The sequence below is a fragment of the Nannospalax galili genome, unplaced genomic scaffold (genome assembly GCF_000622305.1).
Source record: "Nannospalax galili isolate Female #2095 unplaced genomic scaffold, S.galili_v1.0 scaffold516, whole genome shotgun sequence".
In the NCBI taxonomy this organism is placed as follows: Eukaryota; Metazoa; Chordata; class Mammalia; order Rodentia; family Spalacidae; genus Nannospalax; species Nannospalax galili.
In genome coordinates, this window is record NW_008338260.1 from 346,787 (window position 1) to 356,793 (window position 10,007).

The 10,007-nt window shown below is 40.5% G+C and overlaps 1 protein-coding gene across 2 annotated transcripts in view; it reads right to left on the reverse strand.

Moving 5' to 3' along the window:
• The window catches only part of Esyt2 (extended synaptotagmin 2), a 100,642-nt gene that overhangs the window by 45,796 nt on the left and 44,839 nt on the right, over window positions 1-10,007 (reverse strand). For both annotated transcript variants that reach the window (XM_029563491.1, XM_008833061.3), the window contains exons 7-8: window positions 3,764-3,819; window positions 357-477 (exon numbers count right to left, since the gene is read on the reverse strand). In XM_029563491.1, coding sequence (XP_029419351.1) covers window positions 357-477; window positions 3,764-3,819 — 177 coding nt within the window. The remainder of the gene's footprint in view (window positions 1-356; window positions 478-3,763; window positions 3,820-10,007) is intronic.

Below are 10,007 nucleotides of genomic sequence, written 5' to 3' on the forward strand. Positions count from 1 at the left end.
TGCTGCTGGGAATGGTTACATCTCCACAAAAAGCAAACACAGCATGTGCCTTCTGAGATAACACTGGTCTGCTATTCTCTGCTGTCCTTAAGATTTGCAGCACCCTTTGCAGAACTGAGCCTTACTGGTCCCATGGAGCAGCATGACTAAAGCATAAGAACCATCCAAGGTTTCCGGGATAGCTTGAGGGTCAGAGGTTCCCTAGCACATCTCTGGGGGAGTACAGGGCAGTCAGCACTGCATTAACGCAGGTAGCGGCAGCTGTTCAGAAAGATACAGGAAGGCTAAAGATAACACCATGTGTTTGGAAAGGTCCTTAAGATGTTTTAAAATAGTGGAAACAACTGTATGCTTACCTTTGGTATAGGAAACCGCAATTGAGCTATCTGAATTTCACTGACAAGAGGAACAGTGATGCGATTGGGAAGCACCAGATAGTTTGATATTATATCCAAGATGATAGTATCAGATAAACCACTGTTAGTTGGGAGATAAGGAACAAACAATCAGAGATATCAATGCTTGCTGTCCCCTTTAACAATAAACATGCTACAACTATGATACCATAGCCATGTATGAGGTGGGAATTCTCTAACTTCCCTAGGATAGTATCTAAAGCCAGTGTCTCAACATATCAGTTGCTATGCTATTGTAACTATGAGGCAGAATTTTATTTTTGGAGGACAAGGTAAAATTCTAGCTGCATTTCATTTATTTATTTATTTGTTTTTTTGAACCAGGGTCTCCCTGTAGCCCCAGATGGCCTTGTAGACCAGGCTGGCCTTGAACTCATAATTTGCTAAACAATCTTTTAAATATTCCTATGTAGTTTTATCAAAGACTTAATATTGAACAAGATACATTTCATTAACTCTTTTTTTTTTTTTTTTGGTCTACATAGTGAGTTCCAGGGCAGCTGGGGCTACAGGGAGACGCTGCTTCAAAAAGACAAAAAAAAAAAAAATTATATCACAGAAAATATTGTATTTTATTATACAAAACATACATAGTATACATAAATATATGATCTTATTTTATAGAACTATTTCTATAGATCCCCCCATACCACAGATAGCTTCATGCTGTGTTATATATATTTCTATACATGTGACATACTTAAGCATGTACTTGTATGTATGTACAGGTTTGTATGTGCATGCACCTGCATCTGTGGAGCAGAGGTCAACCTTGGGCATTATTCCTCGGATGCTATCTACCTTGTTCTCTGAATCAAAGTCTGTCAAAGGGCTTGGAGCTCTTGGTTTTAGGATAAGGTGGCTGGATAGTGAGCCCCAGAATCCACCTGCATCATCTCACCAGTTCTGGGGTTACAGGCACATGCCACCACACCTGGCTTTTTATACAAGGGCTGGGGATCAAACTCAGGTCCTCATGTTTACATAGAAACCACTATAGCAACTCAGCTATGTTCCCAGTTCCTTCAGTATGTATTTTAATGATATAATTTTATATAAAATAAATTGTAATATATACTTCATACATATAAGAACTATATATTAATAGCTAGAAACTACTACTGTGAAGAACCTACTTATATATAAATAAGTGAATAATATGAAGCTAGACACATGTGCAAATGGATGTGCATATTCATATGAGTTTCTCTATTGTGACTGTGTATATATATATATCTTTTGTAAAAAAATTTGTTTGGGACTGGCTGAGAGCTTGTAAGGGACGGGGCATGTTCTTTGATGCCAAACTGTCAGGTAGTTGATACAATGTTGTTATAATAATTACTATTATTTTTTTATTTTTTGAGATGATCTTACTATGTTGTCCCAGATGTACTGGAACTTACTATGTAGACCATCCCAGGCTGGCCATGATCTTATAGCAATCCGTCTGCCTTTGCTTAGAGTCCTGACATTAAAGGTATGTGCCACCATGCCCAGGAGCTAATACAATGTTATTTACAGGGCAGATAGATGATCAATTAGCCTGTTAATTTCAGTCTTCTTATAATGCTGAAGAAATAAAGTAGAAGACTACACTAATCCTCATAGGTATCTGTTCTTTTTATATGGCTAATAGGATCCAAAAAGCAGCTCTACTTCCAGTGAAAATTCTTGCTTTGTGGGATCCAACATTTATTGAGGTTCTATTTTTGAAGCAACTGATTCATTTCTTGGTTTCTTCTAAGGTATACTTAAGACCCAAACCTGACCATCAGATTCATGGGAGACAGGTAGACACACAAGGCAGTCCTAGAGTTTTTGTTAGGACTAGAAGGAAAGGCTACTTTGTAGAACAGAAGCTTGCAGTTTCTGTGCACAGCAAGAACCTGCCTGAAGACAAGTGCAAAGATTCACCACAAGCATGGACAACCCTACATTATTTGGCATCAACACCTGCCTGAGCCTGATATCGCATAAAGAATGTGGTGAGTAGCAAAGACAGTAGCAGAGCTCCCCAAGAGGAGTTGTGGGATAGTGCTACTATCAATTATGTCCAAGTGCTGAGAACAGTGGCTGGCTCAGAGCAGGCATGCAACACCCAAGTCTTGGATGAGTAACTGTACTGAATTTTAAAAGGATTAGTTAAAAATAAAACAAAAAACATAATTTGGGGAGGTGGGTGTGTAGCTCACAAGTACATTGTAGACTAGTGAGCGCAAAATCCTGGGTTTAATTCCCAGCACTGCAAATAGAAAATTACTGTGTCAATTTAAGTCGATTTTAGCCAAGATTCTAATGAACTATTTAACAAACCCTCTTTTCCTCCCTCTCTCTCCCCGCAACCCAGAAGTCTCACTATGCAGCCCTGGCTGGCCTTGAATTCACAGAGATCTGCTTACCTATACCTCCATGTGCTGAAACTAAAAGTGTGGACTGCACCACATTCAGCTAAATCTTTAATGAACTTTTAAAAGTTGTACTTTTGCCATAGAGGCCTTTAGTCCCAGCACTTGGGAGGCACAGGCAGGCAGATCTCTGTGAGATCAAGGACAGCCTCGTCTACATAGTGAGTTCCAGGCCAGCTGGGGCTACAGGGAGACTTTGTCTCAAAACAAACAAACACAAACAAACATACAAAAATCAAACAAACAAACAAACAAAATTATATTTTCCTGCCCATAGATCTTAAGATAACAGTGCTTTTATATATCTGGCAAGCCATAGTTCCTAAAAACAAACTTTATTTACGATTGATTATGCCTCATAAATATGCCTATAACTATGATTAAAATTGCCACTTTTCACTGATAATGAAACAAAACTTTTTTTAGTGGTCATTTCAGAGGCATAAACAAGTATACAAAAACAGAAAGAGTCTGAAATTAAAGTTTTGGAATTTAAATTTTTACACTATTTAAGAAGAAAAATCCACAGATTAACAAAATATCTACCAGAAACAAATGTTAACTTTAACTAATAAGCCATGCATTTTAATCTTCAAATAAAACAGTGCAACAAGCAAAAGTGAGCTGAGACAGCTGTAATTTTGAAACTTCCTGCCTGGTAGTAATTGACCAAGTTCCGTACTGCCATCTACCATTTCAGAAGGATGGGTAGTGAGGGAATGGGCATGCCATGACTCAAATGCTTATTAGGAGGCATTTTTCTTGATTTTCATTCACTGAATTGTTACAGTGTGATACCAGTAGAAACCTTAAACCCAGGTTCTGCTCTGACTCACTACTCTTTTTAGAGAGAATCAAGGTGACAAAAATCAGGAAGGGAAGGGACAGCACTAGCTTGGGAAACACAGCAAGCCCACTGCAAATAGACTCAAGACTTACTTCAGTCCAGGGATGTCCAGAAGATTAGTCAGCCCCGTCCAGTTAATTTCTAAAAGCTGTTTTTTAAAAAGGAGGTAAGTTATTAAATATCTAATACGTTTCCAGTCACCACATTATATGCATGCAGGTATCTTATAAATGAAGTACACAATATTGTCACACACCTTTCCCCTCTGTTTTGCAACACAGCAAAGACAGCTTTCTTTGTTGTGTATGAAGACCTGCTGGTTGTGAATTTTTGATAATTCCATAATTTTCTCTATTAAAATCATGTAATACTTAACTTGCTCTTCCTCCTATAGATAGACACTTAGACTACCTACAATTTCTCTTCTATTACAAGGTAACAATTCAGTGAGTATCTTTTTACATATATACTCATATATATGCATACAGACTAGCATTCAAAAAGTGGGTTATGGGCTGGCAAGATGGTTCAGCAGGTAAAAGTGCTGGCTGCTCAGGCCTGACAACAGGAATTCAATTCCTAAAACTCATAGTAGAAAGAGAAAATCAATTTCAGAAAGTTGTCTTCTTACCTCCACACACGCTATAACATGAATGCACCCAGACATATCACACACACGCACACACACGCACACACACAATTTTAAAAGCGGGATATGAGATTATGTTCATTTTCAATACTGATAGCTAAGTGACCTCCAAAAACACTTCATAAACTTATATTACCACCAAAAATATGGATAGAAACATACTTTCTGTATACCATCACCCAAAATAGACATTAAAAATCAGCCCACCAGTCAATTAAATAATGGTACTGACTAAGATTATGTTCATTTTCAATACTGATAGCTAAGTGACCTCCAAAAACACTTCATAAACTTATATTACCACCAAAAATATGGATAGAAACATACTTTCTGTATACCATCACCCAAAATAGACATTAAAAATCAGCCCACCAGTCAATTAAATAATGGTACTTTATACTTTGACTTATTTTGATTTGCATTTTCTTATGAATGGAACATACTCCATCTAGTCACTGGATTCATTTGTCTCAGAATGATTCTTATGTAGTTAGCTAGGATTCTATAGCATTTCTAAGCCATATTATAGCTATGCCTTAAAAAGGAAACAGTCTGACTCTTAGCATTCACAAGGTCAAGCGTGGACCCAAATTGCTGAGAACCTGTTCCTTCAGATGTCTCTCTGAACTGTACTCCTCAGTCAAGGCTTTGTTCATTCTTTTATTTATTTTTTTAATATTTTATTTTATGTGAAGTTAGAAAATATTCTACTGGACAGACTGAAGCTGAAGAAAAAGTAACAGGTTTTAAAAATCCTTTATGACTGAGTTTTCAGCATGAGAGAAATGAGATATAAAATTGAGAAAGAAAAGGGACAGTCAGTTTCAAATCTAGATGGAAAATCACAGGTGAATCCAGGAGGACATTTTGATAACTGATGGCTACTTGGAGGAGAAAGAGAGTCTCTTTCAAGGGTGGGACTCTCGGTAGGTTTACCAGGCTCCAGTGGATGGACTACACTGAAGGACATTTGAGGAAACAAAAATTAGACTCTATAGGCCCCATAAGTATATCAATGGATGGGGGCAATAAAGGGAGGAGTGGATAAGGGAGGGAATCTAAATACCATCAAATTATATTACATGAAAATTTCAAAAATTCAATAAAAATGTTTAAAAAAATAAAATCATGGCCACTGCAGTGTATGTGCCTTAAGTCCCAGCTACTTGTGAGGCTAAGGCAAGAGGATCGCTTGAGCCCAGACGGTCAGAGTCATGATGGTCGACAAAGCATGACTCTGTCTCTTTAAATAAGTGATCAAATACTGTAAAGTGTTACTGGCTGAACTCCACTTGTTTTATTTAAGTATGCACCTGGCTAGGGGTGTGATTCAGTGGCAGAACATAAGTAAGGTCCTGGGTTGGATCTCCAGCACAACAAAATATCTGATTCTGTGGGCATGGTGGCACATACCTGTAATCCTAGCACTTGGGAAGCTGAGGAATGCTTCAACTTTAAGGCAAGTCTTGGCTATATAGTGGATTTCCAGTTTGGGCTGTGAGACTAAGTTCCCCTCCACCCCCCAACAAAGTATGCTTCTGTTTGAATGGACTGATGTGATGTTTACCAGGTGATATGTAGCCTACTAGTACTTGAAGATTTAAGGCCTAATATGGCACTGAAACAAACATGCTACTAGTATTTTAAATGATCAAAACAAAGCTGTCAAGCAAAATCTCCATGAAAGAGCATTTTAAGATGCTTTACTCAAGGGCACCTAGAGAAGAAACTCTCTAAAGACTATCTAAATGTCTTAAAGGTTTTTTTTTTAACCACCAAAACCAAAGATTAAATGCTATCAAAAGCATGAAAAGGTTTCCATGATTTGCAAAGAGCATGAAAGTTTTACAAATGCTTTTTGTAGTAACCTCAATAAAGGATGCTAAAGAGAGAAACATTTTAAAAGTTACGTTGCCAGGCATGGTGACGCATGCCTTTAATCCCAGCACTCAGGAGGCAGAGGCAGGCGGATCTCTGTGAGTTCAAGGCCAGCCTGGTCTACATAGTGAGTTCCAGGACAGCTGGGGCCACAGGGAGACCCCTGTCTCAAAAAGACCGAAAAAAAAAAAAAAAGTTATGTTAAGCTGGGTATGGTGGCCCATGCCTTTAATCCCAGCACTTGGGAGGCAGAGGCAGGCGGATCTTTGTGAGTTCAAGGCCAGCCTGGTCTACACAGTGAGTTCCAGGACAGCTGGGGCTACAGGGAGACACTGTCTCAAAAAGACAAAAAAAATAATAATAAAAGTTGTGTTAAAAACTAGCTTTAAACATAGGTATTCAAACTATTTGATAGATTTGGTAACAGAATTGAGAATTGCTTCTGGGGTTTATAGATGGAATGATTTCATCTGTAACTTTTGAAATTCACAGCTAGATTATAGGAGGACAGAATAAAATCATCTTCTCACTTGACCTACATAGGAAGAAGTGCTTACTTTTCAAGAGTGGCCTCTGCTCCAAGCCACCCCTGTTCTTCTGTCTTTGCTGTGCTTCACCTCCCTTCCTGCTAGCTCTCTCTGTGTACGATGTCCCTAAACTGTCTTGCTTCTGATCCTCACATCCTTGGCTTGGACAGCATTTGCTACTATAAGTAACATGCAGAGCTTCTTCTCACATGAACCTCATTTATGTGAATGAGACATATGTAAGGGGTGCTGAAGTCCAGAGAAACAAATTGTCAGAGAAACAAGAGCAGGACTGTGGGAAGGTACTACTGAGTTGCGTTTGTAACAGAGATCCAACAAGTAAGAGCCCAGGCTATGGGTTCCCAAGTTTAAAACACTGAAGTATGAGGATGAGTGTGAGGAAATAAATATGGTAGACAATATATTTGTCTATAAAAAAGAAATCAAGAGAAACAGGAGGACCGGAGAGATGAGCCAGTGCTTAAGGGCACAAAGACCTTTTGCAGAAAACCTGAGTTTGGTCCCAGAATTCACATCGGATGGTTCACAACTGTGTCTGTAACTCCAGCTCCAGAGAATCCTATGCCTCTGGGCTACACAGGTACCTACACTCAAATGTGCACAAACCTACACATACACACACACACACACACACACACACACATACACAAAACTTCCAGGTATGGTGGGGCACACCTTTAATCCCAGCCCTCGGGGAAGGCAGAGGCAGGCAGATCTCTAGGTAAGATTGAGGTCAGCCTGGTCCACTTTGTGACTTCCAAGCAGGCTGGGACTAGGGAGACCCTGTCACAAAATAATAAATAAATAAAATTGTTTTTAAAAAAGTGTAAGAGAGGGAAATGTGAGAAAGTTCAGGCATACAGGACAAGTGTACACCGGAGAACGAGTATGGAAGAAAAAGCAGTGAGCAATGAGCATGTGGGAAAAAGGCCAAGTGTATGAGAACAAGCATGACAGAGTAAGAGGTAAGTGAATGATGGTTAATCCTGATTATAAACCTGACAGGATCTAGAATAATCTAGATAAGCCTCTGGGCATGCCTGTGAGGGTTATCTAGATTAGGTTAACCAAGGAAGACACACCTAAAACCTGGTAGCACTATTACAAGGGCAGGGTACTGAATTGAATAGAAAGGGGAACTAGCTAAACAAACACTCATCTCTGTTTCCTGACAGTGGAGGCCATGTGACCAGCCTCCTCAAGCTCCTGCTTCCAGGACTTCTCCATCCTGACAGACTGTACTCTTGAATGATGAGGCCAGAATAAACCATTCCTCTTGTGAATGCTTTTGTCAGGGTATTTTATCACAGTCAAGGGAAAAGGAACTAATAGTGCGTGTGAGAGAAAATGAGTGTGTGAGAATGAGATCAAGTGTTAAAGGGGTGTAGAGAAAGAATGACCACGAGAGGGCTACCTGTAGTGTAAGTGTAGGGCTAGAGAAAGTGAGTGCTAGAGGGTGCGTGCACATGTGAGAAAGAAACCAACCAAAAGTGTTTGTGAGGATGAGTGAGACAAGTGTGTGAGAGAACACGCCTACATAAGAAGTGAGTGGGCATGTAAGACAGACGTATGAGAAAGATGTGCACATGGAAACCAGGGAGAAACTGCCAGGAGGAATGAGGTCATGGCAGCACTGGAAAAGCAACTAAAATTAGCTGTTCCCTCCTGGCTGGGACAACAGGATCCAGGGCCTCTGGATGACTAAGATCTCTATTTCAGGAAAGTAAGGAGTAAGTGGACTGTGTGTTTCCAGACAGGAAGTCATCTCTGAGCTGTGGCAAAAGCACAGCATGTAATATGGTTCATGATTACAAAAGAAGGCCTGGTTCCACTTGGAACAGCAAAATGTACACACAAATTTCATGGAAACCAAAGAGATGGCTCTCAAGGAGTAAAGCCCCTTGCCATTGAGCCTGATGAGCTGAGGTTCAATTCCTGGAGCCCATGGTAGAAGGAGAGAACAATCTCCAGCAAGTAGTCCTCTGACCTCCACATGTGTATCATGGCAGGCACATAAACACAATAAATAAATGATAAAAAAAAAAGAAAGTCAGAAATACCCTTCTTCTCTACTGTTTCAAGATGGAACTGTCTGATGGATATAGTAAAACTAACAGTTCGACAGCAGCAACTGACTGTTGAGCATGTACTGCATGGCAGGTTTCCCAAGCAGGTCATGGGAAGTCTGTTAGAAATGGAAGCTGATGGCTCCATTATTCCAGTGGAGTTTCACCCTAATGATTTTTACTTAGTAGATTTGGGCTGGCAGTAAAGCTCAAGAATGTCTTTATGTTTTAAAGGCTGGAAAAAAATGGGAAGAGAGGTGGGAATGGGCTGAGTGAAAGATGAGCCCCTACTGGTGAGACAACTGGTAGGTGCCAAAGAAATGCTGAAGGCCAAGAGTGGGAGAACCAGAGATGCCCAACACAGGGCATGTATAACCATGTGACTCACCTACACATCTGTAGTGTGTGCAGATCAGACCAGGGAGAACACTTCCTACAGGGGAGATATGGTCAGGAAGGAGAACAGCTGTCACTATAGAAGGGCACAAAGAAAGCCTTGCCCTCTTCCACCTTGAAGCATAGAGGCCACTCAGGGAAGGAAGCATGGGCGAGGAACCACTGTAGCTAAAAGTAAGATTCTTTGAGGGTTGTAGCAGAATATGGACCTAGAAGATTGGCTACAGGTATATCCTACAAAAGACCTACCACTGACACATAGTACAGGTAGGAGAAGCAGCCAGAAAGAACAATACCTTGAGATGAGGATGGAACAGTACCATGGATGGTGGGGCAAGGCTGTTCAAACCAAAGGTCCCTTAAGCTCAGAGAAAACTTAGCATAATAAATACTCTTGGGCTATTTAATGTGTGGTTTGAGTCTGTGGTCTGCCTACAGCCCTGATTGCAAGGCTGTAGGAATGAGCATCTGTAAGCCCTGTCTATGCACACTCTTAACCCCAGGTCTGGTACCTGAAAAGGACTGAGAGTAATGAAGAAAATATAACAGTCAAAGGCACGCTTTTTGGCTAGTGGTCCAGAGACCCAAAGCTATTCCCAGAAGGAGAATGGAGCAAAAGTGATGATCACTCAGGACTGGAGAGACGGCTCAGTGGTTAAGGGCACTGACTGCTCTTGCAGAGGGCCCGGGTTCAATTCCCAGCACCCACATGGTGGCTATAAGCCATCCTTAACTCCAGTTCCAGGGGAATCCGAAGCCCTCTTCTGACCTCCGTGGCATTGCATGATACGGATGCACT